The sequence below is a fragment of the Myiozetetes cayanensis genome, unplaced genomic scaffold (genome assembly GCF_022539395.1).
Source record: "Myiozetetes cayanensis isolate MyiCay16 unplaced genomic scaffold, myiCay2020 scf5-8, whole genome shotgun sequence".
NCBI lineage: Eukaryota > Metazoa > Chordata > Aves > Passeriformes > Tyrannidae > Myiozetetes > Myiozetetes cayanensis.
The window spans coordinates 16999270-17027234 of record NW_026087742.1 but is presented as its reverse complement, the minus strand read 5'-3'; the positions used below and the strand labels follow the sequence as shown (position 1 = coordinate 17027234).

General features: G+C 39.1%; 1 protein-coding gene across 6 annotated transcripts in view; it reads right to left on the bottom strand.

Moving 5' to 3' along the window:
* Positions 1 to 27965, bottom strand: part of GUCA1C (guanylate cyclase activator 1C) — a 67947-nt gene that overhangs the window by 22349 nt on the left and 17633 nt on the right. For 3 of the 6 annotated variants that reach the window (XR_007631005.1, XR_007631007.1, XR_007631008.1), the window contains 3 exons: positions 26503 to 26611; positions 24729 to 24852; positions 22203 to 22350 (listed from right to left, as the gene is read on the bottom strand). Coding sequence is in view for 2 of the 6 variants with exons in the window: in XM_050333350.1 (XP_050189307.1) it covers positions 13308 to 13511 (204 nt within the window). In the remaining 4 variants the exon portion in view is untranslated. Of the gene's footprint in view, positions 1 to 450; positions 643 to 13307; positions 13512 to 22202; positions 22351 to 24728; positions 24853 to 26502; positions 26612 to 27965 lie in introns of those variants that run through there. The other 3 variants (XR_007631006.1, XM_050333350.1, XM_050333351.1) reach the window with 3 other exon arrangements.

The window sequence follows — 27965 nt, the reverse complement described above, 5'->3', positions numbered from 1 at the left end:
TTTCTCTCTGCCACAGGTTCAATTTAGTACTTTGGGCAAATCCATTTATCTACATTGTACTTCATCTTTGGTTAAGTGCAGACCATATTTCCCCTCTGCCTAACATTGTTGTAAGAACTCAGTAACTTTGAGCATAACAATGTTTTCATATGCTTATATACAAGCACAGGATAAGCAATGGATAGAAGAATAACCAGTGAGCTGGAAATTATATCTCAGTTTCAGAATTGTTTCTTGACATTTTTTAAGTGCCCCTGAAAATTACCAACAAAAGTCCTACTCCAAGCCCTCAAAGCACAGTCCCACCTCTTCACCTCTAGTACACTATAACGACAATCCTGTCCACAATAGCTGTTTTGGGAGCAGAGCACAAAGAAGACCCTGCAGGCTACGACTCACAAACAAGGCAACAGCATGAGATAAAAAATAAATAAGGAAAAGAAGGCTTACGTGGTTCAGATCAAAGATCTCAAACACTCGCTTTAAGTATAGATCTCCCTGTGAATCCAGCCCTGGAAGATCCAAAAGTCTCTTGAATTCATGGAAGCTCAGCAGCCCAGATGGACATTCTCTCATAAATTTGCTGTAATAATGGTGCATCTGAGCAGGGGCATCTTTTGGTATCGATTCTTGGTTCCCCATGTTATTCCAGAGAAACTGTCTCTATTCACATTTCTATCTCTCAGGTTCAGTCTTACTTATGACCACAACTCAGGCTAATACAGCTTTTAAATGGCCACGTTAAACATCTTATAGTGATAAGTTTCTATTTTTATTTAGTGCCTATCAGTACTTGTGAGAGATTATCTTTAATGCCCTGTTCCAAAATAGACGGGATTTCATGGTCTGACTCAAGTAGAAACAAAGACCACTATGCTCCAGTTGTAGTTCACCACTCTCCCATTGACTACAAACATTTATGTTACGAAAGGAAAAATGAAGAAATCCTAAAAATGACTGATTTTGAATTATATACAAACAATTAGCAATACATAAGATTCTAATCCTAGGCTGCCTGTAAGGAATAGCTATAATTTTTGCTGTAAATAAGGATGGAAAAGGTTAAGAGTGCAAACAGAAATGCCTATTATTACATCCTCTCTGCTGTAAATGGATTAAGCCTTTCCAAAAATTGAACCTTTTGAACTCCTTCTTGATGTACTTTTTATTGTAAATATTCCATGTGGTGTCTGGTATTTACGTGCAATTGCACCCTATTTACTCCCTCTCAGCCTGGGTTCCTAGATATAACACACAATTTTGGTCACCAGCCTCATGACAGAAGCTGAGTGGAAGAGAAATCTTTTACTGTAACTTCTTTAACAAGAATCAGCTTAGACTGATAAGTGAATTAAATAAGGTTTCTTTGATATTGGTCAGTGCTCTAGTCCTGCGTTTTGTTTTACAGCTTTCAGGAGCTGAATGTCTTCTTCCTCTGTAAGTTCAGGGAAGGGGTTAAGTATCAGCAATACTTGTACTGATTAGTTTTTATAGGAGGAGAAGAGTGGCTCAGGAGTATTACTATGGGACAAAGAAATTTGGAGCTATAAATACCAGTGTAAAAACACAGGATGTTAGTGATGCAGAAAAAAGACACTGCCACTCATCCTTTTAATTTATAATCACAAAGTGGAGTTAAAGAGCACAGTCCTATGAGGTGGTGAGTGCCCAGGGAAAACAGCAACCATCCTCCAGCCCGACATCAGCCAGAGAACAATCAATATCTTGTAGGATCAGGTCAGTTTTTGAGAAGGACTCCCATATTCTTAGTGGTCTGTGCTACGGCTTTTTCCACAAGGACATCATCAAATGTGTTATCATATACTTCAAAATGTGGCAGAAAAGTAAGAAAGCTTGAACACTCCTCAGGTGCCCATGAACTTCTGAGGATCAAACAGAAAGACACAGACATTGACTGGTTCAGTAGGCAAAAAACAGAGCAAACTCAGTAGCTGGAGTGTTGCCTTTACCCCAGAGACCATGTGCCAGCCCTAGAGCTGCTGTGTGATCCCAGTGACTGAGGGAGAGTGAAAACAAATCCCATGCAGGCATCTTTTCTGCAGATGAGTGCTGTCTGGAGCAGTGAGGGTGAATGAAGAGGATGTGAGGACAAGGGAGGGGAAAGGAAATAAGCAGACAAACCTCTTAGGGATGCACAGTCTGACCACAATCCTGAACTTTCTTCTTTAGCCATCATGCCCTGCTCTTAAAGAAATAACCAGTCATTGTGTGAAACACCAGAGAACATCAGGTGGTGTGGTTTAAGCAACTAAGCACTATGCAGCTGTGCTCTCACTCTCACTCCTGTCCCCAGTTGTGGTGGGATGGGGAGGAAAATAAGCAAAAAAAGGTTAAACTTGTGGGTTGAGTTAAGAATAGTTTAATAATTGAACTAAATAAAGTGAATAAAGATATCAATAATGCAAGAAAGGAATAGGTCTCCACCCACTGACCAATATCCAGCTTATCTCTGAGCAGCAGTGGGCCCCTCTCAGCCATCTCCCCCTAGTTTACATACTGAGCATGACATTCTACGGTATGGAATATCCCTTTGGCCAGTTTGGGTCAACTGTCCTGGTTATGCTCCTCCCAGCCTCTTGTGCACCTCCTCACTGGCAGAGCACGAGACACTGAAAAGTCCTTGACTTAGGATAAACACTACATAGCAACAACCAAAGCACCAATGTGCTATTGATATTCCTCTCATGCTAAATTCAAAACAAAGCATTGTACCAGCTACTAGGAAGAAAATGAACTCTATCCCAGCTGAAACCAAGACAATAGGGCACTAGGAACATGATATGAGTAGGTTAAGAACTGTCCATCAATAACTCACCCAGTGCTAGTCATCTTTTATCTCTTTCACCTCTTTCACTCAGGCAAATCTCTCTCATCTTTTCCCATGATCTTTGGCAAATGCTACTCACAGGATTCCGCCTAGGCACAGGGAACTTGGGAGTTGTTCACATATACTGATCCCTCTCCCTTCCTCCTCTTTTCTCCCCCTGAAAAAAACCCCACACAATCCTTCTTCTAGTTGCTTCCAAATAGCAAGTCTTGGGAAAGTGTACCCATGGTGAGTGAGGCACGTGAAAGATTGCTGTGCTGCCTTAAAGATAGGGCCTTAGAAGTTGGGTTTCTGTCAGATTTTGTAGATTCTGGTAAAAGACTTATAAGAGAATGTTAAGATAACGTTTGAATGTTTTTAAAGTAATACCTGTTTTCAGAATCATTTTAGCTTAATAAGAATAACTAAAATATATGTAAAAGATAACAAAACTGCCTCGGTAGAAAATGATCTGATTTATAGTTCAGTCTCACAGCATCCCTCACCCCTAGTAGGGGACTGGAACAGTATATAATAGCTGATATAACAGCTGACATAAAAAGAAAGGTGAGTTTTATGGAGCACAAAAAGACTAAAATTTATAACCTGCTGCATAGTTTGACAGCACTTGATAAACTCACAGACAAAGCATGTGCTGAGATAGTAGAAATTCTACAGAAATCACTTGTTCCAGAAGCCAAAGGCATTGGAGCATGTCTACGTTTATAAATAAAAATAGAAAAATTGATAACAATACAGAGCTGAACTGAATAAATTAATATAGCAAAACCATTTCACAGAACACTGAAACAATGGATATAGAAAATAGTTTGTATATAGGAAGCCCAGTGAAGCAATTCCCAATGAACTATCTGTACCAAACCAAATTGATTCTAAAAGATGAAGATAAAATTACAGTATCTATTGAGATTTCAAGAAGCTTTCAGGAGTCTATACAGTATTTTGGCAATTAAGAAAAAGATACAAACAGGCAACAGTGGGACCATGCACTTGCACTGAAAATGACAGTCCCGTAATAAAGATTGCTGCTTCAGGGACAGACTGTTGCTAAACTGGAAGAACATGGGCACACAGGAAATACACATTGTAAAACTGTCTCTGTAGGGAACCATGAGAAAGAAATAAATCACATTCCTTAGTTCTGCTCTGATAACGGTATAACATATCTCAGTTTTGGAAGGGATGATGTAATTCAGATTTCTTCACAGGGAAATAAAGGTAGTCTTTTGATAGAATTTGAAAACAGAAGTTAAGACTTTTTAAAAAAGCACATACAACAACAAAAAGCTTCCCAGCAGGGTGATCAGGAACTACCTTTATACATAGAAAACCAGAAAAATAAAATAATAAAGATGACATTCTCTTTCTCTTGGGTATTGTGAAAACAGAAGTAACTCGGCTGTAGGCAGCAGATACTACATCTCTGTGCTGTGAAACAAGGAGGCCACACATCTTTCCACTCTGATAGATTCAGCTGAATGCTACCTACTTGAAGTGTAAGACAAAAAAGAGAGCTGCTAGTGCTTGAAGCGCCAAGTTTAAAATGCATTTGCATTAAAAGGTTTTTACCTAAATTTGTGTCACCTTTGCCAATTAACTTTTTGCATCTGTTCCAGTTCAGTCCAGCTCCACTTCCTTTTTCCTTCCTTGGTAATTTCTGTTGTGTTTGCTCTAAAAAGAAGCCATTTCTCTCTCCCCTGTGACTAGGTCAATGCTTCTGGACTTCTCTCTTTCTCCATTCCCTTTCTTCCCAGAACTTCATTGCAATCTGATGCTGGATCCTACCAGTGCTGAGTGTATATGGAGATCTGCCACTGCTCATTTCGGCTACAGGGGGGAGCTGTGTAGGCAGGACCAGAGACAGCATTCCCATGTCCCTGACTAGCCAACTGTATTTAGAGCACAGTTTCCTTCCATCTTCCTTTATTAACTACCTTGCCAGCTCCCCACAGGCACATGGCTGCTGATCTGTAGCCAACTTCAGAGTCCATTTACGTCTCCTCAGGTAGATACAACCTACCTCCCATCTAAGGCAGACCTCGGTGAGGTGTTTTCAGAGGGACTAACTAGGCATCCCAAGTGAAAGAATTATCTGGACAAGATAAAAAATTGTGGAAGGAGGAGGTTATCCTCCAGGAGGAACTGGAATGGCCTATCCTAGTCAGAAAATTTACCTATAAAGGCTTTAATAGTTTGAGGGCTTTGTGTTTTTTTGTTGTTTGGGATTTTTTTAAGACCCAAACTCTGAGGTCCCAACAATTACCATCTTCTCCCTATGGACCACTCTACAGATTTTTCAACTATTTGAATGAGTGTTTAGCTTCTCAATTCCACATTTCTTCTCCTATGCATGTTGCAAAAGGAGGAGGACCAAGCTGGCCTTTCCTTCTTCTATCTTCATCAGTAGATTGCTTTTAAGGATTGTTTTCCTCCCCCTCATACACCAGAAAGTTTTTGTCCCAAAGAGGTAGTAGTACACAACCCTAATCTGTCTGCCTGAGGTGAGAGGACTCACCAAATTCTTGCTAACTCAAGCATGGGGATGGGGAAAAGAGAGGTCATCGGTACTTTCTGTGGTGTTTCAACCCTGACACCATTGTGGGACTCACAATTGCTTAATTATTCTGTCATTGAAAACAGAGATCAAGCACTGGCACAACTTTGCTAGTTCACAGCCACATTCCTTGTGTGCCTGCTTCTATAGTTCTACAAACACTGAACTCTTTGAGTTTGTGTATGGATTTTAAACCAAAAACAAGAGGCAGTGACCATTTAAAATATATCTATATGAGCCTATTATGTCTGATTTCTTTTTGTACTAGTGCGTGATTATTCCTGACATGGGGATTATGAATTTGTCTCAATGATACATGTCCTGGTGATGAGATAGTCAACTGTGCTTATTCTTAGTTTTGAACAGTCTAGTCTAAGATGTTTTTTTCGGGTCATTAAGCCAATTACAGACATGATTTTGTGGGTGTTGTTAGCCACATATGCTACAGTGCATCAGTATCTATAAATAACGAGCAGACCATGTATAATGAAATAACAAGTCATACTTCCCACAGAACCATTGGTAGTGCAGTTCTTTTAGTTTTAATGATTATGGGAAGAGCTCTGAGATACCAACTTTACATTTTTCATTTGGAGTTCAAGACTTAACACAATGAGGGCCCACAGCTGAAGCTGTTCATCAAGGTTTCTAGTTGCCAAAGAGATGCATCCTCCTTTGACAGGAGGAAAGGTCAGGAATACTTAGTTTCTGTAGCTATTGCAAATTCACTGATTTTCCTGAACTCATGGATTGGCAAGAGCTTGGGCTGCACCTTGCCAGGTGGACAGCAGGGAACTGGAAGTGAGAGTAGCAATCCACTGTTAAACTCTTGCTTTTCAGTGGTCTTATTATGAAGGGAAAGAGGCCTCTCATGCAGGGAAGATCTGAGAGGTCAACAAAATGTCCTGGCTTCAACTGGAAGAAACAAGAAGAAAAGAAATCCCTGAACTTTTGCATACTGATGTATCTTCATGTTGAGGGTAATATCTCCAAATTGACCCTGCCCCAACAACATTTTGATGCCACAGGCTATTTTCATGAAGGATTTCATCTCAGACAAACCAGATTTTTTTTTAACTTTTAACTATTTGTAACTATGTTACACATAGATCCTTAAACAACTCTAAATCTCAGCTTGCTGGCTTTATCTGCCTACCACAGCACAGCTATTTGGAATAAAGTTTGATATTAAAGCATTCTTTTTTTTTTTTCTTCCTTTTTCTTTTTTCTTGCCCCCCCCCCTGCCCCTTTTACCCTGGCCCTGGCAATCAAATGTATTGAGTTAAGCAATTTGGAAAAGGGAAACCCAAGCCAATAGAATCATCAGCAAACACTTAATTAAAAGGCAAGGCTGTCTTCCCTAATTAGGTATCGTTTTTTTGATTGGAGACTTTTCCTTTCTGAGTGCCTAAAGTCTTTCCCAAACTGAGCAGACACTGAGCATCTCCTAGTGGCCCAAGTTCGAAAGACAAGGGCTGATTGTGGTTGCTAAAGATATTTCTGTCCAGTAATCCCTGTTCAAGTGCTTTTCTGGGCCACTGGAGTGACAGGCCCTGAGGAGAGACACCCTGAGGGGCTGGGGCCTGTGGCTGCCACTGCCAGCCTCCTCTCCCTCTCACTGCAGATGAGCAAACAAACACATTTTTTCCTCTGTGTTGCTTTTGTCCAAGTATCAGCTCTGTTTCTGATGGAGAATGAATCTCTCATTATGATTTTAACTATCTTTTCAACACTTTTTCTCTGCAACTTCCATTTCAGTTCCACAACGTTTTCAATTAATGTACAAAGAAGGGATGAGACACTGTTTCCTCCTTCCACTCCTTGAACGTTTATATCCATCTCGCTTTGGAAATGGCAGGGAAAGGAATTTTTAAACTGGAGAGGGAAGACAAAAATATTCACACAACCTTCCAGTAGTGAAAAGGAGAACATGAGGGGTTTAAGACTCTCATCCAGCCCCACCTACAAGAAAACAAACTCACTTAGTAAATTTTTGAAGATCTTGTCAATAGGTGGGTCCTTCTCTGTCTGGAGTGAACTTGACATGTTCTTAGGGCTCAACCTGCTTTTGCAGGGATTCTCTTGAAGACAAAACATGGCATTAGTGCTCATGTTTGTAAGAGCCTGGGTCAGGTTTGCAGCCTTGGCAATACTCTTTCTAGACTTAAAATGCTTTGCATTAAAAATGCAGTTAGATAAATTTGAATGCTTCCCAAACTGTGAAATAGTGTTGCTGTGCTTTGCTTGGAGGACTTTGCATTCAACCCCTTGGAAAACAGGAAGAATCATAAATCCTGCAAAATGCTAGTGATGTGTTTGGTGAGTCTGGTGCGTGCCAGTAAGTATTCATCCAGCTGAAGGAAAATAATGTACAAACAGACCATACAGTATCATTAGCATTGAACAAAAAGTTCTGATAATCTCTCACAGAAAATATCAGATTATTTAAATACAAACACTGTTGAAATTCAGACAACAGAACCTGAAGAAAGGATATAAATTGGAGCTAGTGAAATTCAAGAACTGGACTTTTTACTGAGAACAGATTCTTCATGACTCTACAATTTAAAGTACATACTTTGATTTAACATCCTGTCTAAACTAAGCAGGGGATAAGCACTTTTCATATAATCCTAAGGTTAAAAAGCAATAGGAATGTGTCCTTTTGTATATAATTCTGAAACAGTAAGAGCTTGGGAAGGCACTAAAAAGTAATCATATTGCTTCATTGGCATAATCCACTTAACACACACGTTCTGTTTGCAGCCTCAGTGATGGGTTTTCAGATAATACAGAGATAGAAATTTGAATATTTAAAGCATAGCACTTTCAGTATCATAGAAGCTGGAAGCTGATGGAGGCACCTTGAGCAATTTCTGGTTCAGGGAGAAGCTTGCAGACATCAAAGTCTGTTTGCTTGCAATCTCACTTCCTAAATGCCAAATGCATGCTGCAAGAAATTAGATCCCAAATTCTTTTCCTCATCCTCCAACATCAAAGATCTGGCAACGATTTTTACCATCGTGGCAGCAGACAAAATCTGATCCTCCAGCAGAAGAAAAATAACACACAGAATTTGGATGGGGGTAGAAGGTGGAGAAGAAAACAAAAGAAAACTAACCTTGTAATTTTCAACCTCAAAATATGATTGCACTGCTGTGGGCAAGACAGTTTGAATGACAACAACTTTTTACATCTCTACATGTTATGCCACTTCAGAACCTTCATTTACATGTAGATTTTTTGCAATCTGTTTACTCTGTTAAGAAAGACTTAGTTTTCACTGACTAAATCAGATGGGTTGTTATCCCACTGATGTATAAGGCAGGGCAGAGAGACTTGGTAAATCTAACTTGAAAAGAGCTGACTCATCTTGAAATAATATCCTTAGTCTCTGCTAAGCACGGAAAGGAGTCTTGAGCTGGATTTTTGTATTAAGAGCAGAATCCAGAAGACAGATGCTTTTTTGATTGCACTGCACATAAGCCATGCTCTTGCTAGGAGTGTCGATGCAGTCAGAATGGTCAAGAACAGTACGAGGATACTGTTACTGAGAAAGCCATTGCCAAGACACAAAAGTCCCAAATGGGTTACTCTTGGCAAGCCGGCATGCCAACAGCTCATTCTTCTTCTTACATAAACCAGTCCCCTAAGCCAGCCTGAAGCCCAATAGAATGACTTCACAGGAAACAAAAATTACAGCAGATAAATATACACATCATATCAAACTAAACATACGCAGTGTGAATCCCAAAGGGGAAGCTTATGAAATCCTCGCATGTGGCTTGAGAGGTCCTGGTTCTTGTTTGCCACAGGCTTTTCAGCGAGGCTTTCACAAGACTTTATTCAAGGAAAGAGAAGAAAAAACCTGAGCTACAGCTTATCTAGATGCTATGTGTTGTACCTGAATCATGTAGTTATACTGTTGCCATTTCATTAAAAATAATTTTTTTTGTATTAGTAAAAGGAAAAAGTAAAACATTCAGGTAAAGTATTCTGGTTCGCTTGATTCATTTGTCTAAGTGTTTAAGTCTTTCCAGTCACTAAATTGTAAAAATAGGTTGGACAAAGATGAAAACTTGCCAGCCTTTTATCTGGGAGTAGATGCCACATTCTTCATATTATTTCCATCTCCAAATGGATATAGACTATACAATCTTGTGTATTTAACAATTTGCCATTCCTGCTCTGCCTTCTAAATAATTCTGCCTGGTCCTATTGCTACAGTTGAACAACAGCTCAATTAAGAAAATACACAATAAAATATATGCCTCAGATTACAGTAGCTAATGGAGGATTGCTACAATATCTTGCAAAACTGGAAATGAATATCAGATATTTAGTGGGAGCTCATTATTAAGTAATGAGGTTATAAGCCTAGCATAAGCAGTTTTATAGTGGATTTTATGAAGCCCTAAAGGCTTAATCATTGTTAAATTTCATTAAAATGGCGAGAAGACTTCCAGACAGATACAAAATTGAAACATCTTTTTCTGTCTAAAACGTAACATTAATTAAACAAGCCCTTCTGTCAACAGAAAACCTAGGTTAGCGCAAACTATGTCTTTTGTCCCCTAAATCCTCACATCCTGGTACCTCAGCTCCTCCCTATATCCTCACCAGACAAAAGGAAACAATCACCTGATCTTTTTGCCAGCCAACTGTTGCCTTAAACAAGGAATAAAAGCTGAATTTTGCATTAGTGGGGCATTCATTCTGGGTGTGTCCCTGCTACCCAGCTGCCAAATTTTATGAAAACATTAGGAACTAATAAACTGAAATGTCTACTCTTTGAAATTGGGTTGAAATATGCCAACTGATTAAAAGGTTGTTGGGAAACTGGAGAAGGGGATGAGAGATTGATTGGTAGTAAGAGTCAAACTGTGATGTGTACATAACCTGAAAAATTTGAGGCATACATCTTAATATTCATCAGATAAGTTGATCAAACTGCTCCCTGAGCTACTTGTAGTGGGAGAAGGGCCCTGCAATTAGTAACTTGCCAAAAACCAATGAACCAAAAGACACTGTCCCATTAAAAAAAAAAAAAACAAACAAAAAAACAACCAAACCCCAAGGCCGCCAGAGCTCACCAGCTTTTTGATTTGGATCTCTTTTTCCATTGAGACATGTCCCAGGTGCACCTAAGGCTTGTCTTCATATAAGTTACTACCTATTCACATATGCAAAATGGTTTTTCTTCACAGAAAGATACTCTTAAATAACCTCTTAAATATTTGATCATGGTCTGATCCGGCCTCTGCCTCTCCTGGGCAGTCTCTGCCTGCATTTTCCACCAAAAATGTCGTGGGTTTGCTCTAGGCCAATTTCTCTCACCCCCCACACAATTGCTGTAAGTTGAGAGAGCTCCCCGCTTTGTCGTCCTAGAGATAATAAAAGAAGAACTTTCGAGTGCTGCAAAATTATTTAAAAGACCTGTAGCTCTGGAAATGGAAAAAAAGACTGCTTTCTCCTCCTGAACTGATACAAAGCGGGGAGGGGTATTTCTGTAAATACATAGTACTTTTACCTAATTAGAATTGTTGTAGATATAGTTCTTTAGTTTTTATCTTGCTAGCAATAAATGCTAATATTATTCTCCCCAATCAGATCTCTGTTTGTCTGCATAAACCTTCTCTCAACTTATAGCAATTGTGTGGGGGGTGAGAGAAATTGGCCCAGAGCAAACCCATGACAATACTAAATAAGTATTCTTCACAAGTGTAACATGTCAACTGTTAGAATATACAGTTTATACGTACATTCTCAATGTACATATAAACAAGTAATATAAACAAGTGAAGACAATTGTTACAATTTTGATTTCAAATAGCATTGCAAAGACTACAAATGGTAGAGAAAGCTGAATGGGGGAAACTGAAGAGCAACCGTGCCATGAAAGTTGCTATCTGGTTTATTCTGTGCTGTCTGCTTGTACTGGATGCACTATTTGCTGAATATAATAGATATTTTCCAAATATAGAGATCAATATCAGCAGAAGTGACAAGTTCTCCCAGGCTTTTCTGTTGGCACAAAACTGTTTGAATGCTACTTACTTTCTTCCTCTCTCTCCAAACCCTTGGTTATCTCATCTTGGCAAGGGCTCAATTTCCCTGTGCCCGTGGTCGGCCCTGCACTGGTACGCTGTCTTCCTGACAGAAGCCTGATTTCAGGAAGTGGTTATTTCATGGTCCAGTTCTCTGAAAAATAACTAAAACCAGCTGCAGGCTCCACTTCGTGAAGTGTCCTCAAGTCAGTAGTTGCTTTGAAACTATTAGTCTAAAATAAATTTTTTAAGTATTTCCGAATACTTTTCAAAAGCACCAGAGAGTCGAGCGCTTTTTGCAGCACACTTTAAAGCCGAACTGGAAAAGCTCCCAGACGAGCTCAGACAGTGTCCAAGGGTGTTGTCCAAGGTTAGCATTGATAAAGCTTTTCTTGGGAACTTAGCACACTGATTTATTAATTGAAAAGAACACATCAAGTTGACAATTTCTACCAGTCAGGTTCCATGTCTGTGGACTGGAAGTTTGCTCGAGATCTGTAATTAGCACATTTATTGAGTTAAGCGATGCTATGTAATCAAATTCCAGTACCTTTAACCATCTGGTAATTGGTGGGAGGAAGAAAAGAGAATTCAATGAGCCAGATTTTATAGGAACAGTCCTTGAAGATTATGCAAGAAAGAATCACATAAATCCAAAAAATCAAGCCTAATTGGAGGTGAAGGTGTGTGTGGAAATATGCATAACAAGAAAACAGTGTAACAGAGGTACTGATTCTGGGAATTCTTAGTCTGCTGGGCACCACACAAGAAATTTAATGTTGGATGTAAGAGCACATGAGGTGCCTTATAATCTCAACATTTTCTGAAACAAATATAATTATTTCCATAATGAGGAATGAAAGGCCATTTCTGTAACTGGAAACTGTCTGGAGTAGTTTTGGCTACTATTTGGACGAGTTTTAACCTGTCACTAAAGTAATCTGTGTAGTGTAATAACACATTTTCCTTAACATCTCTGAACTCTTTGAGATAAATTATGTGGTAGAGAACACTAATACTTTATTTTTTTTTAAATAATTTTTTATACCATGGTGGGCTTATCTGTTCTATTACCTGAAAGCTGAGTTTGTAGTACTGACAATTCAGCCTAAACCTTATTTCAGTCAAGGACAAATACTTTTGTAGGAATTACAGATGACTCTACATCTCCTTAGTAGCATTCAATAGAAAGTGTTACTTTGGCTTAAGGGAAAAAATTAACAAGGCACAGTCTTGTGGATGAATCTCCTGGCTAGAAGGAACCTGTAGGAATACTGAGAATGAAGAACATAAGATGGCAATGCAGCTGCTGGATGTATCTTTAGGATGACCTAGAATGTTAAGCAGTAAAATTGGGATGATGGATCTAAAGCAGACAGAAGTGTCTGGAAAAGGGGGATTGAATTAAGCCGCAGAAGGTGCTCAGAATGAATCCAACAACAGAACAAATCACACTGTGTCTACGTCGTATAATCTTAAAACATGAATACCTTTTAATCCAACCAAACCAACTTACTACCTTAGAAAGATTTTTCAAGCAGTTATGTAAATAAAAATTTCAATTGTTAATGCATACTGGAAGTAATAATAAAAACCTCACTTTCAAAGATGAGAAACAATCAGCATGTATTAGAATAACTATGCAACTTTCAAATTGGCAAAATGTACTGGGAACAGAGCATTCGAAATTGTTTGTCTGCCGCTCATGTTTATCTGCTCATAATTTTCTACTGCATCACCTGTGAATCACTTTCGTTATTTCCAAGTAGGGAGCAGTGCCAGCTCTCTGAGACACGTTTCTGAGTGCATCAAATGATACAGCCACAAGAAAGCCAGGAAGTCAAGAACGAATTCTTACCTTATTCATGTCAAATGTGTGAAATACTTGTTCTACGTAGCTGTTAGCTTCCGGAGTAAGTCCGTGTAGATCCAAGACATGTTTAAATTCATGTAGACAAAGTTGTCCAGATGGGCACTCCTTCATAAATTTTGTGTACCAGTGGTGAATTTCCATAGCATTAATGTCATCTGCTGATCCCGCAGCACCCATTGCATCAAACATACCAGGTAACTTTTCTCAGTATTTATTCATCCAAATGCTGATTCTTGCTTCCAACAATGATCATTCAAATACCAACTGTGCCTTCAAGAGCTACTTTAAACCTCTTACGGATTGCTACCAAGATAGACTGGGTAAATATAGCACCCTAGCAAGATTACTGGCGCCCAGTTTAATGCCCTATGGTTTTATCAGCTGATTACAATCTTTGTGCACAGTCAGTCTGCAGAGCCTCAGATGAACTGATTATGCCATTGTGTTATATTTTGCATTGGCACCTGTAGTGCTAAAATTATTTAAACTGGATGGATATTGAAAGGGCAACATGCAGGAATACTCAGAGTAGTTTCTAAACCTTCATTTTAGTAATTCACAAAGTTTTAACTAAAACTTCAACCCCATTTCAATACTTGGATACACTTTGTGCAGCTGCCTTGTGGTAAATGACTTATCATTTTTATTACTTCTGTATATACCCTGATCCAAATCTTACCTTAAAAATCAAAACTGCAACACGATTTGACTTAGATAACTTGAAAAAACTGAAAGTAACTGTACAATAAGCACAAAAACTTGCCATTGTCTCTAGACAGCAGTTCTACAAGCATCTCAGTCTTCTGTAAGCTAATGTCCAAAAAATTGCTCCCCCACTGCCACTGCTCATCCTTTCCCTTCCCTTAGGCCAGCATGAATGTTTATGGTTGAATTTGGGAAAAAGTATACAAACAGATCCAGGCAAAAGCTTGAATTGAATAAGCTTTGAATACTTTTGAATACTAATAAATATAGACTGAATTCTAAAAAATATGGTTAGCTTTAGACAACATTACTTACAATTTTGCATTGTCCGTTCTCACAAAAATTGGGATTCTACAAGAGAACAGGTAAAACAAGGGTGGAAAAGGGTGGCCAGCAGTAGAAGAGGTGCAGGACTGCTGCTTCTGCTGATTCAAATTGTTTGTGGAAACTTGCAGCGCCATAACATCTGTGCTGTATTACAGTACGTAGCACTGTTTTACAGCTTTAATCCTTACAGTGCATATTGTGGCATGCAGCAGTTGTGGTAGAATGCAAAAATACAACTGTTACGCTTCAGCCCACTGCAAAGGTGCTGCCTCACCAGCGGCACTCCCGTGGTTCATCCAAGAGGACAGAGAGCACCACCTGAGCAGCATTCCTCTGCACAGCCTGGTTGCCCTGGAGTGCTGTGCAGCTGCACAAGATGAATTTTCCTCTGGGCCGAGGTTCACGCTGGTTCAGTTGCAAAAGCTGCGCCAACAGTTGCGAGAGAAAAATTTAACCTTAAAACTGCAGAGGAAGTGAATGCTACTGTTGGACATGTCACGAGACCTGTTTTTTGGGTGCCAAAGGGATGAGCGGTGGTGCACCTGTGGGGAGTGAGCAGTGAGGGTGGCATAGCTGGACGGGCAAGCTGCCCATGCTGCATGAAGTTAAGTGTGCCAGCCATGGCATACAGGTTCAGGTGGTCATTTTGAAGTCAGTTGAATTCTTCAGGCAAATGAAGAGTTGTGACATGCTAATTATGTAAGGTAAGAATTGCAAGATATTTCTCACAAATGGGTACAAGCCTTCACTGCAAAAGGACAACAAGCTGGACTGTCACTGGAAGAGACTTTCAAAACATATTTGTAACCACATTGCCTAAACCAGAGTCTGCAGCCAGTCAGGGCAATGCTGCTGAGGAGGGAGAGAAGGGGGAAAGAAGCGCACTGAAGGACTTCAACAGTGACATATACCGTAGCTATCATTAAAAGACGATTTTTTCTAATCTCAGGTCTTTCCCTGCACTGCTGTCAACAGATTCCCCAGAGCAACAATAGCTGCCCACTAATGTGCTGTCAGTTATAAGATCAAGACCTTCAACACTGAGAAGCAGCGGGGATTTTCTATATGATATACTGAATAAAACCAGAATAGATATGAAACATGTGAAGTGGTATTTGTAAACACTCCACTTCAAAATATCACTCACAGGCAAAGAATGCGGTATTTATAATAACCAAGAACAGCAAGCAAAAGAAAGGTAGCTTGAAGTGCCAATCTTCAGCCTTTTATTGTTCATCAAATCTAAATTTTCAATAGCTAGGAACTGCAAATGCCAACACAGAATTTTCTGGTGTATATCTACCAAATTGCTTGTTCAATGAAAAGAGGGAGTTTTAAAAAACTCAGTTGTTACTCAAACTTCCTTTCCCTGATCCCCTGAAATAATAGCAGTATTCAAAAGAAAAAAATCAAAAGTCTGAACATATGTTTCAGAAGCCATAGATGATTTTTTTTTTGGTAAATACAGGGGTCTGCAATAATTTTTAATATATTTTAATTTTCAAACATTCTTCTGAAAAAAGCAACAGCATAAATGCAAGTATTGAAAACTATGTCATCTCAGTCCCATATCACTCCTTGAAAACATGCATTGTTTTTTTTCATATGGCATGGAAGACTCTCCGAACTCTGATGTGATTGTTTTTCTGGAAGACAAGGTTCAAATGTCAGAAAAATCTACACTTACTTAAATAATTCTTCAAGATAATAATCAAGCTATTGTAAATTATCCATTTGATGAACCTGAAAAAAAACCCTTAAATTTTACACTGAAGCATTTGACGAAACAAGCATAGGAAGAAGCATGAGATGCTTATCAGCAAAAGTCATAATTACAAAAGAAGTAAGAGAAAAAAGCCAGAATATTTCAAGAAGCAGTGCAAGAACCCAGAATAAAATGGAAACATGGAAGTTAGAATTAAGTGCAAGTAGGAGAAGAAACTGCTTGTAAAGGAATTTTTGTTGGCCACATTCCTATTAGAATAGCTTTACTAAGGGATTATAGTGATGAAGTACACACAGATTAGAAGGGCTATGCTGGCAACACTGTTCTTTTTAGCCATTTAAAATCCTCACTTTCACTCAGGAAACGTTACTTTTCTATTTAAAGCACATTTTCTCAGATTTATTGCATCTCCACATCCAGGTTAGCTGGGGATTACATTTCTTCATGTATATTACCCTCCAAGCAAAGTCTAGAAGTAAAATGAGGGAGAATGCAGAAGTGGAGAAGAACTTGCATTGTAGGTCTGTAGGCAGTGTGATACAAAGGGGAGGGAAGGCAACTGTAAGAAGAAAAGAAACAGCAGAGAGACTGAGAAAACTTTGAGAATGTAAGGCACTTCAAGAAAGGATAAAAAAGATTTATATTAAATTCTGCCATAAACATGAGGCATGGAAAGAAGAAGCTGAAATTATACATCAGAATAAAAACCAGAATTTAATTCTAAAGACTTTAATCCAGCATCATCACTTGCACACAGAAACCTATTGCCTGAGTAGTGTCTGTATCAAAGATACACCATGTGCTTATTTTCCACTGAGTATGATTGGAAAAACCCATCCAGGTCACATAGAATCTCTCAGCACTGTACCAGATCTTCATATGTAATAGTTAGACAAACTTAGACCTTCATATATAATAGTGGGGACTCAAGAAGCAAAAAACCCTTAAGGGTCTGATAAACTAGGATCTAGGAAATATAGAAATCTATCTAGGAAATATCAAGTTTTCTATGGATGATTCTATAAGATATAGGGAAAACTTAATGAAGATTTGAAACACAAAATAGCAGACAATGAGAACAATATCAGAATAGAGATATCCACATCTATTTTAGAGAGAAACTTCAAGGGCCTAAACTCTAACCCCCACTTTTCCCCATAGCTAAATTCTCACCAAGTCTCTCTCAGTGTTATGTATTAGAATCATCAGCCTCTGCAAGCCCCAGGAATAAGATGTTTGGACTTCTGGATGTAGGAAGACAGCACCATTTAGAATTTTTATTTGATCCCTTTACTACAGTAACAGCCTTAACTATAGCCATAAAAACCACAGGTCACTGAACTGAAAAGTCGTACTTTTCTTTAACCTCAAGACAGTCTTTTTGGAATTCTTTGAAATATTACTGCAAAATACTTTGAGAAAGAATCAGATTTCTTTAACGTGGGACTGATTAGCACAAGGTGGTTTGGAGGCTAAAAGTAAATGTGAGTTAAAAAAAATTAGATAATTTCACGGAGGAAAAGCCCATTTAAGCCATTTGTCGAACTTGTTATTTAATTGAATGACCATAGGCTGCTGAAAGCAGAGTATGACTAAGGGGTGTCTGTTCCCTAGGCATGTGCTTCTGGCTGTTGCCAGAGACAGGACAGTGGAGCTGAAGTATCTTTGATCTTCTAGTGAAGTGCAGCTATTTTTATACGCCAGACATGACCCAGAGAGTGTTTAATTGGCTTATCTTTATCCAGCTGGTAGTCAGACTGACTAAAGATAAATAATTTTGGAAAATGTGTTGGTGTTCTGTGGGTTCTGTCTTAGATGGATGTCTGGGTACAATGAAGGCAAACTCAGTTTATTTGTAAGTTGCATAATTATCATAAAAGCATCAATGGTAAATTATATTTTCTGTACAGTTTCTATTTGTGTCTTCCCGTAATTTCTGTACACAGGCTTAATGCTTCTTTATTAGGACACTCTTTTTTAAATTTAGTTATAAGTTTCTCAGTGTGCTTATATGTGGAACTCTGAATACCTGATAATAAACCTGTAAATTAGTGCCTTGTTACTGGGTTAGGTCCAATACTTGTTTTCTTAAGTGACAAAACAATACAAATGCAGAAATCTGTCTGCTACCAAAGTCATGGAGCATACAGGGACAAGCCAAACTTTATTAGATGCCTTTTAAAATTAGTTTTGTAAGTGGTTTCTAAATTGTTGTTAAGGTTACTTAAGTAATATTCTAATGCTACTAAAGCCCTTTCTAAAGTATTAAGGTGACACTGTTAATCCATAATCTTTCTGGAACTCTTACACAACACACACTGTTCTATCTTAAAAAAAAAAAGGCTACCATTCCCTTTCGCCTACTCTAAGCAAGAAAGAGAGATAGGATAAATAAAACTTATATCCTTCAGAGGGATACTAAATATCATAAAATTCACCAAAAGGAATTAATGAAACAATTTAACAATTAATACCTGTAAAGTGGTTATAAAAACAATTTGAAGAACATACATAACATGCTTAGTACTACTAGCCTTGAAAAGAAATCATAATTTGATTTGATAGCAGTAATTGCATGTAATCAGCCAGTCCCTCCCTGGGGTAGCGTCTGGGATGACCTAAGCAGCAAGACCAGCACGATGTGAACAAGCAGAGGAATTCACGATGCACCAGGCATCATCTTCCCTCTGAGCACGAGGGCACAGAGGGAATCAGTGGTAAACAGGAGCAGGTTCAACTCCAGTGCACTGGGGGATGCCTCCCTACAAATAATCCATAGATGGACATCTATGCTGCCTGTACCCACCTGTGCTTATTATGGACACGCTACTTACTCTGGAAGCCCAGGACCAGCCACGTTTTTCTTATTTTGTTCAATAACAAGAAATATTTGAAAATCAAATGCAGTATACCCTGTGAAGGCACTTCAGTATTTTTGCCATCTTTCCCTTCAGGTTACTAAGTTTTCTTTGAAAAGCTATGTTTGCAACTCACAGCTTTGTTGCAGTTTGTAAGCATAGTCTGCTCTGTAGATATGATGACAGATAGAGTTTTCTCTTCCATTTTTAAACAGTATGAAATAGTCTTTAAATTCTAGGACTGTTTTGTTTTATATCATAGATAAAGGCAAACCCTGAACTCCCTTTAAAATATATTTTTACCAAGAACTCCTATAAATATTCATCAGTATGTAAAGAATTACTAGCTAGTTAAGTCACCGTGGTTAATAATCCATAACAGAGGACGTGCAAACAGTGCCCTGTAAGGTTCATGTCTGGTCAACAGCAACTGATGCAGAATGGACTCATGTGATCACAGTAACTTCGTAGCATATCCAAAGCCTGAACCTTTGGGCAGCCACAATGCCAGTTTTTTACATTAGTGAGTTCAGCCTGAAAAACTTGTGACTTTTGTCACTCCTGCTTTACTGTCAGAAGAACACTGAGTGCTTGAGAGCAAGGTCTGTTAATAGGATAGGACAAAGCAAACAAAAAGGAAAACAGTATCTTTTTTATCTTACTATCAACATTTAGTATTACATCCTGAGAGGCAATACACAAAAATCAAACCAACATGGAGTTTAATTTAAATGAAAGATGCGTGAAGATCTTTTGACCTTTCATAGTTTATATTCCTCAAGAGGGAATTCATCACCGCTGTGCTATGCAGCACTGACTGTGCTCAAAAGTTGTTTCGTGCCACCACAGCAATCTCAAGATAGTTCCTGGCTGCTGTAATTCTTGACAAACTTTATGAAAATATACCAGCAGGAACAACATTTATTCAAATGTTTTTTAGCAAGTATTCCTCTGTGTTTTAGTCTGAAAACCTGACAAAACTACACATTACAGGACTTAAAATAAGAAGCTACACTCTTTGAGTAGGAAGATACAACTTCAGTGCATTTAAAAGAGGAAAGTACAAGCTTAATCAGCACATGCAATTAAAATAAAGGCACAGGATATCTGTTAGAGTTTGGAAAATAAAGATTATTGTTTCCAGACAATTTTGCTGATGTATTGCAGATTTCTTTTTTTGCATTTTTAAAGAATTTTCATCACTATGTAACAGGTCATAATATCAGCATTCACTGTTAAGAGTAAACCACTTGTACTCTAAGTTCTGAAAAATTTGACTTAGATTTACAATAAAAATTTGAAAAGAAACAAAGAGGGAAAAAAGTGATGTTCCAAAGCTGTCTGAAGATTTAATTTCATGAAAAGAAATGTACTCTTCAGCTTAAGAAGCGGGGCTTACATATTCCATTTCTGAAAGCAATAAGTTCCTCCCAGTCATTATACTTAGATGAAAATAGAGACCTCAGCTGAACTTCCAAATTCATGAGCTAGCATTTTAATCTATTCCAAACTTTCATTTTCTGAGAGAATACAATGTTCACTGAAGTGTTAGAAAATACCAGGTAGATATGGGGTGATAGGAAAAAATTCTTATCCTTTAAAAATCACATGTTCAGCACACAACAGTGAGCATAAGGATTTTACCAAATTCTTTTCCATAATGCATGCAAAAGGGAAAAAGTATTCCAAGTACTCTAAAGTTCATTTACTTACTAAACTAAGACTCTTCCTTGCAAAGCATTTCACAGTGAAATATGGGAACTATTCCTGACAGCAAGAGCTGTTTGTATGAGCCTGGAAAACTGACCTATAATAGACTAATTTTACTTTGCTCACAGTTCTTAAGTCATCATATTGGTGTGATTTCTCCTAGAGAAATTCCTCTCAAGCTGAAGATTTACTTAAAATTAAGCACCCTGCTTTTGCATTAATGAGTTTGAGAACAAATTTTCCAGCCTGTTATCAAAGAAATTAATGTATTCACAACTCTCCCTCAAAATTCACAGAAAACATTTAAGTGAACTAAATTCTTTCTTCATTAACCTTTCCATAGTTTTGATTGCCAAAATATTTTGCAACAATAACTGAAAGGTTATCTGAATTAGGCTTAACCATTTTGTCTACTTCACATAACTTAAGGCTCTGTGAAGTATTACACATACTTCAGTAATAAATTTAACAATATAAATCAAAGAATGCTTTTTTTTTTTTTTGAAAAAGCATCCACGAGGCATAATAACACCTGTATAGTGGCATTTCATCTTGGAATAGAAATGAATTTTAAAGAAAATTTTTTATATGAGTGTAGCATGATTTTGACTTCTTTAATTGTTCAGGAGGAATCTATGTTCTTATTTGAAAGGAAAAATAATTAGTATTTACACTGACAAGGTATTGTGTGTGTATAAAAGAAATCGAGAGGAGAAACAACCAAACAAAAGCAAACAGAGAAAGGAAAGGACACTAATTAAACTCAGGAGGGTAAGAAAGCCCTAACTGAGAAAACTAGTTCTTTACCATCAGCTGGTGAATAATGACATTTTCATTGCTGATTTGTCCTCTTATGCCTTAAAGGTGTCATTGGAGTGTTTAAAAATAATAAGTCTGCAGTACTGGAGAAAAAGGCCAGGACAACTGATAAAGCTGCACTCTAGCACAATTACAAGTTTCATATCCTTTGATCTAAAATGAAACTCACCAAAAGAACCACAACAGGCTGTTTAATATTGTAGAACAATTCCTGGAAAAGTTTGAAAAACTGAAGTGTGTTGCTGAGAAAAACCTCTAAGAATGTGAATGTGCACCGTGGGCAACCAACTGCTGGCATCTGCCAGTAACACAGTAAGCCCCCCAGTAAAAAGGCACAGGTAGTAGACTTTCCTGATGCTGCAAGACAGCATTAGGACAAAATATAAAATGATTCCTGAAAACAAATATCTATGTTTCCTGGGCCCTTGATGGGGAAGCTATTCAAACTTCGCATGAAAATGTCTGATCTTTGCTTTTCACAGGAAAGGTGTCTGAAAGCTTTTACTTCTAAATTGAATTAGCAATATGCAGAAGCTGGAGAAAAGCAGCTTATTAATGGGGGTGGAGTGAGCTGCAGCTTCTCTGAATGGTGCTGTAGTCCTGTCTTCTGAGCTTGTTCTACGTCTGCACTGTTGTAGAAACAAGTGGGGAGCAATTTGTCCACAGAGGCAAAACAGGGCAACTAAACACATGTAACATGGAGTGGTAAAAATAAAGCTGAGTAGCTGTACTTACCCAGAGTGACTCCTAAAGTGTAACAATTTCTGCTGTAAATGATTGTGGTGGGTTGTCCATGGCCAGCTTCCAGATGCCCACCCTGCTGCTCTCGCATTCTGCCTCCCCAGCAGGACAGGGAGAAAATAAGATGAAAGAGCTCAAGGGTCTAGATAAAGAGAGGGAGATTGATTACCAATTACTGTCATGAGCAAAACAGACTTGACATGGAGAAAATTAAGTTACTTCATTCTCAATTAAAATGGAATACCTGACACGTGTTGAGAAAGAGACATCCTGAGAAAGAGACAAAACACCACCTTTCCCACCCTGTCTCTTTTTGCACGCCCAGCTTCACTCCCTCATTCCTGACTTCTCTGCTTCCTCCCCATGAGCAGTGCGGGGAATGGGGGCTGTGGTAAGTCCTCAACACAGCTCTTCTCTGCCTCTCCTTTCTCTGCACTCTTTTCCAGTTCCCCAGGGTGGCTCCTTCCCATGGGCTACAGCTCTTCAGGATCAAGCTGCTCCAGCATAGCCTATCCACAGGCCACAGCTGCTTCAGGGCATGTCCACCTGCCATAGTATGGTCCTCTCCATGGGCTGCAGTGTGGATACCTGCTATAGCATGACCTCCTCCAGAGGCTGCCAGGGAATCTCTGCTTGGACACCTGGAGCACCTCCTCCTTCTCTGACTTCTCTCTCTGAAGAGCTGTTTTTCACACACTTTCCCTCACTCCTCACTGACTGTGTGGCGTTTTGCCCTTTCTCACACAGGCTTTTCCCGAGGCTGCAGGGTTCAGCTGTGCCCTTGGGTGGGTCCAGTGGAGTGAGCTGAAACCGGCATGGGCTGTGCTCGGCATGGGGCAGCCCTGGCCACTCCCCGTCAGCCCTGCAGCCCCCCAGCAGCACCCTGTACATTGCTTCAACCAAAATTTCAGTGCAGCTGAGTAGGGGACAAAAGCAAACACTCTCTGCACTGAAAAACGGGAGAAGCCAACCACTTTCCTTACAAAACTAATTGGAAAAATTTTGTCAATGCTTGCCTTGCCATAGCCAGGGTCACTGTGGTTTCCAACCCAACAGGAATTCTACCTGCATTCATAAGTCAGAGAACAGGATATTCCCCCCCCTTTTTTTAAAATTGTTTTTTGTTTGTTTGGTTGGTTGGTTTTTGTTTGTTTGCTTTCCAAATTACACCACTCTGGACTTTTTATAGTTGAAGATACTCTAATTCTGAGTGAATACAGTCAGGCAGCTGTAGGTTCCCATACTGTAAACATAGATGTTAAGACCCCCTAGGGGTGTGCAGGCAAGCTGTTCTCTTAATAGCTTATGCTGGGAAAAAAACTACAGCAGATGTCGAAGTTCAATGACAATAAAAGCAAATACACATCAGGGATGAAGAGTTCTAAAGCAACAAGGCCAAGAAAGATGTGTCCTGGTCATTCAGACAGGGCACCTTTACTGAGAACCATGGCTTACAGAGCAGCTTTCCCCTGCTAGAGTGGAGGGAAACAAACTGTGCAACAAATGAAACCAATGCTTTTAAATGCCCCGAGGCTTTAACTTCTTGTAACTTTGTCAGAGCTTTTATGGAGAAAGATTAAAATCATTCACACAAAGTGTGCTTACAAGACTTCAGTGCACACCATTCCATTAGAAGAACTAGCAGAAAATTTCCTTAATGGGCAGTTTCTAAATAAGTATACTTTTAAGTAGCTGAAAACTTCTCAATTTTATGATAATTATTTCAGGTTTTTTTCAACCAGCTGTATAAAATGGCATCTGGCAGCCACAGTGTATAATTTGCTGTGATCAAAATTAAAGAACTGGACTGCAGGCCAACTCTTTGTTGTCTTCACTATGCGTCTGTGATATCAGTGTGTCTTCCACACAGTGCCAGCAGAAGAACAGAAAGCTTATTGTATTTTAATTTTACATCCATGATGGAAAGGGTTTTTAAAAAGCCGCTTCCTTTATTTCAGATAAGAAGTGGCAGCACAGAAAGAGATTTGTCTTAGAGCTGCAGTGAAACCACGGTGGGGCCAGAAGTAGTGTGTGCAGATCTGACACCTGACTTAGTCACTCAGCCTCTTGTGGATGAGATTTCCTCCCACTTCTCTGCCTCCATGCTTGGAAGGGGTGATGAAGAGCTGCCTTCTGCTGTGGGGATGTGACAGCTTCCACTGAACAATTTACGGTTTACTCATGTCACTGCATGCACAGGGGTTGTGGGTTCAGCAAGGAGGGTAAGGGTAGCAAAGGAGAAAAGGCATGAAGGAGGAACTTCCTTCAGACAGAATATTAATGTTGACTCATGTGCATTGCCTAATAACCCTTCTCGAATTACTGAATGCCTTCAGATGGATGTAAAACAATCATGGATGTCATTTCAATAAATGAAGTGCAGCTGAAATCACAGACAGAGGGTTAACACACCTGGAAACTGTTCTGTAAGTTGTGTGAGACCCCACCTTACACATCCAGTTATTATGCCCCTGCACTTAGAGAGTCAGGCAAGCCAGCTTCTTGCAAGCTTAATGTTACCTGCTAGAAGTCTCACCGGAAAGGCTGACGATGGTAGCATTTCAGATGCCTGTACTTCTGCCCTTAAGGCTGTCATCTTTTCCCACAGAACAGTGTTGAAAGGCTGTGTTTAATGCATTTCTCCCTGTTGGCAGAAAAGTCACTTTAGGGAGCCATTGGTATTTCTGGCAATTTTATTGAACATCTGCTCAGTTTCAGACACACAGTAATGATAAGGCTGCTATGTCATGCTTAGAGCACACATTTGAAGATACTGTTTAACGCATGAACTAAAATCTGGCAGTTCTACTGCAGTGTGCTCTTGTTCTTTCACAAACTGTATCTACTGAATAGAAGAATAACAAAACAAAACACGGCAGCTTTTTCTCTATCAGTCGCTAAAATGTTTTTGAATGATTTCAACATTTTTTCTAATTCAGAAAGAGAGAGATTGTTTTCCTTATCTCAGAAAATGGCTTAGAGTAATTATATTAACAATCTTACTGAGGTAACTATATTCACTGGAAGCATCACCACTTTGCTAATAAATACCTGTAAAACTTCTTCATATCCCCACTTATTTTACTTCACAAGTTGATAATTGTTAAATAAGAAATCTGGTTAAATTTCGACTTTCTAATCTTCATTCCCACCTATATTTTTTTCTTCAGCTTAAGAAGAATATACAAAACCATACTTTATCCAGTGATTCAGTGTCAAAAACTCCTGGGGAGCAGAAACTTACAATGGGACCAAGTGGTCTTTAGACCTGACCTAGAGCTTCTCAGTTTTAATGATCAGTGTTAACAGAAGTGTGGAATATGTCCCTCATTCTGTTATTTGCTTGGTATACTACTTCTCTTTGTTTCAGGAGATAAATGGGCTGAAAACATCTATAACTCCTACAGTAAAAAGTGAAAGAGAGTTGCAAAGAGAGTTTAGATAGCACTGCTGCTGCAATGCAAATTCTAATTGCAGTGTTTCAAAGTTATACTCTCAAATCCCAGTTCCTCCTCCAAATCTGGTAGAAACACAGCATCTGCCAAAAACGTATGTATTCAATTTACACAATTTCCTGACTGCTGAGTTCAGCACTAAACCAAAGATTTCCTCCCTCATCCAAGGACAAACTACTTGCAGCTTCACTTTTAATTCAACTCACTGTCCATAAAAAGTAACAGTCTTTGAGCCCCTGAAAAACAGTCCTGAACACCCACAGGGGGCATGGCCTATTACTGGCTTCAGATAGCGACATAAGAGGTGGTAAGAGATGAAAATCCTCATTTCACCCTACTAAATCCACCATTACACTATGGTGATGTGACAGGAAAAGAGCCAAATACCTGCCACTTTCATCCTGCTGAAGTGCTGAAACCAGGATTAGAGTTATGTAATGTTGTAAAATAGGAATTCAGCGTGTGAAGGGAGGAATCTCTCAGTTCCTTATTAAAATCACTGCTCACACAGCTGAACAGCACTGTCCCTAGTGGAACAAACAACTGCCAAGTCCTCAAAACTGCAATTGTCACCCGTGCACAGACTCACAAAAGCACAGTCCAGGTGATCTCTATGCACCTGAGGATTTCTGCTTGCACTAAAACTTCAAGGCACTGGTTCCAGACTGGTGAAAACTTGATCAGAGGTTTCCTATGTTCTGGACATTTTGCACAGTGCTCAAACTTTCTTTATATTTGTGCATAAGACTCTGAAACACAAACTGAAATTGGATTCAAACTCACCGGCACATAGGATGAGCACAGCAGGATTGCTTAAGTATTCACAGAGAAAAGCTTACCTTAAATGACATTTTCAGCTCCTCCACATGCACAGGGAAGATCCCAAGATCCCATGAAAGCTGTCACTGCACCAGCTTCCCATATAATGGTACAGACTTCTTCAACACACTAAGCAAGCAGAGAACAGAATAAACTTTAAATAAAGTTAGAGGTTCCCTTCCTAATGCCTTCTTAGCAGCTAACATGCTAAAGTTTACCACAGTAAGTATCAAACTAAAACTTGAAATCACGGAGACCACACTGTCCCTAATTTTGAGTCAAGGCTGCTGAAGCATGTGGAATCTCCACTGGGCTTAGGGCACTGGTCCCAGAGCTCTGGACTGGGGAACTCTGGTTTTCTCCAACCCTGAAGCACAATTCTAAAGCTCACTTGGTCCTGAAAGCAAGGAGTCAGGAAGAGGTGGCTACCCCAGCCTTTTCAGCCAGCAGAAAAAGTGCATTTAGAAGTGTAAGAGCAAAGTGAAAACAAAGGGCTGACAGAAAGGCTTGTTCCTTGGGTCAAGTAGGTTTGAGCCCTTCCAAATGATGGCAGTACTAATGCTTCTCAGGAAGAGAAAGGGTTGGAAAAGTTTGAAAGAAATGGAGTGAAAGTAGCTCAGTTATCAAACATCTGCTTTTGCTTTGGGAACAAGAGTGTATGTTTCTTGAAAAGCGTGGTCTCCTTGGCAGCCTGGCTGTGTAGGGTAGGGTGTGATACATACAGTGTAAGCCAGGAAAATGTTGATTAAATCATCTGGTTTGCCTGCTGGAATCTAATAGTATCAGTTAGGAATGGACAGAAGGCATCCTTCAACATATTCTTTCATCCAGTAGGAGACAGACACATTTGTACTACGAAGACAAGTGAATTAGAGCTGTAAATTTTGTTAAAGAGCAAATAAGAAGTGGTTGGTGGAGTGAAACTTTAGAACTTAATTCACTCAAACACACAAAATTGAGCAATTAGCAGGTGAATAGGTACTTTTGCACAAAAATAAGAAACATGGGAAACAGACTAAAATTTTTAAGAAACACGTAGTGTTATGTATTTGGATTTTTTTTTAATGTTGGATATTTTATAGTAAAATATCTAGTATTTCAGTACTGACAAGCCAGTATTCCGACCCTTGCCATCTCCAGAAAAATTAAATTACTTTGAGAAATCTGCTAAAAATAAAGCTTTATTTGGTGGGCTTCTTTTCACTGACTTTTAAGAGAAGCACATGAGAAAATTCAAAGCAAAAGTTCCTGGGATTGCTACATATTGTAAAGTGCAGAAATTGATACTGGACACAGCAGTAGTTCAAGATACCACATAAATGATTGAGGTACTGCTGGAAAATTATTTGTCCAGATACCACCTCTTTCTGGTACAACATTATTTTAGTACCTGCATTAGCGTTACCGAAGTGCCCCTTGCATTTATCTTAGCTCCGAGCAGGCACACTCTGTGTGTCTTTACACACGTTCATCCTACAAAGAA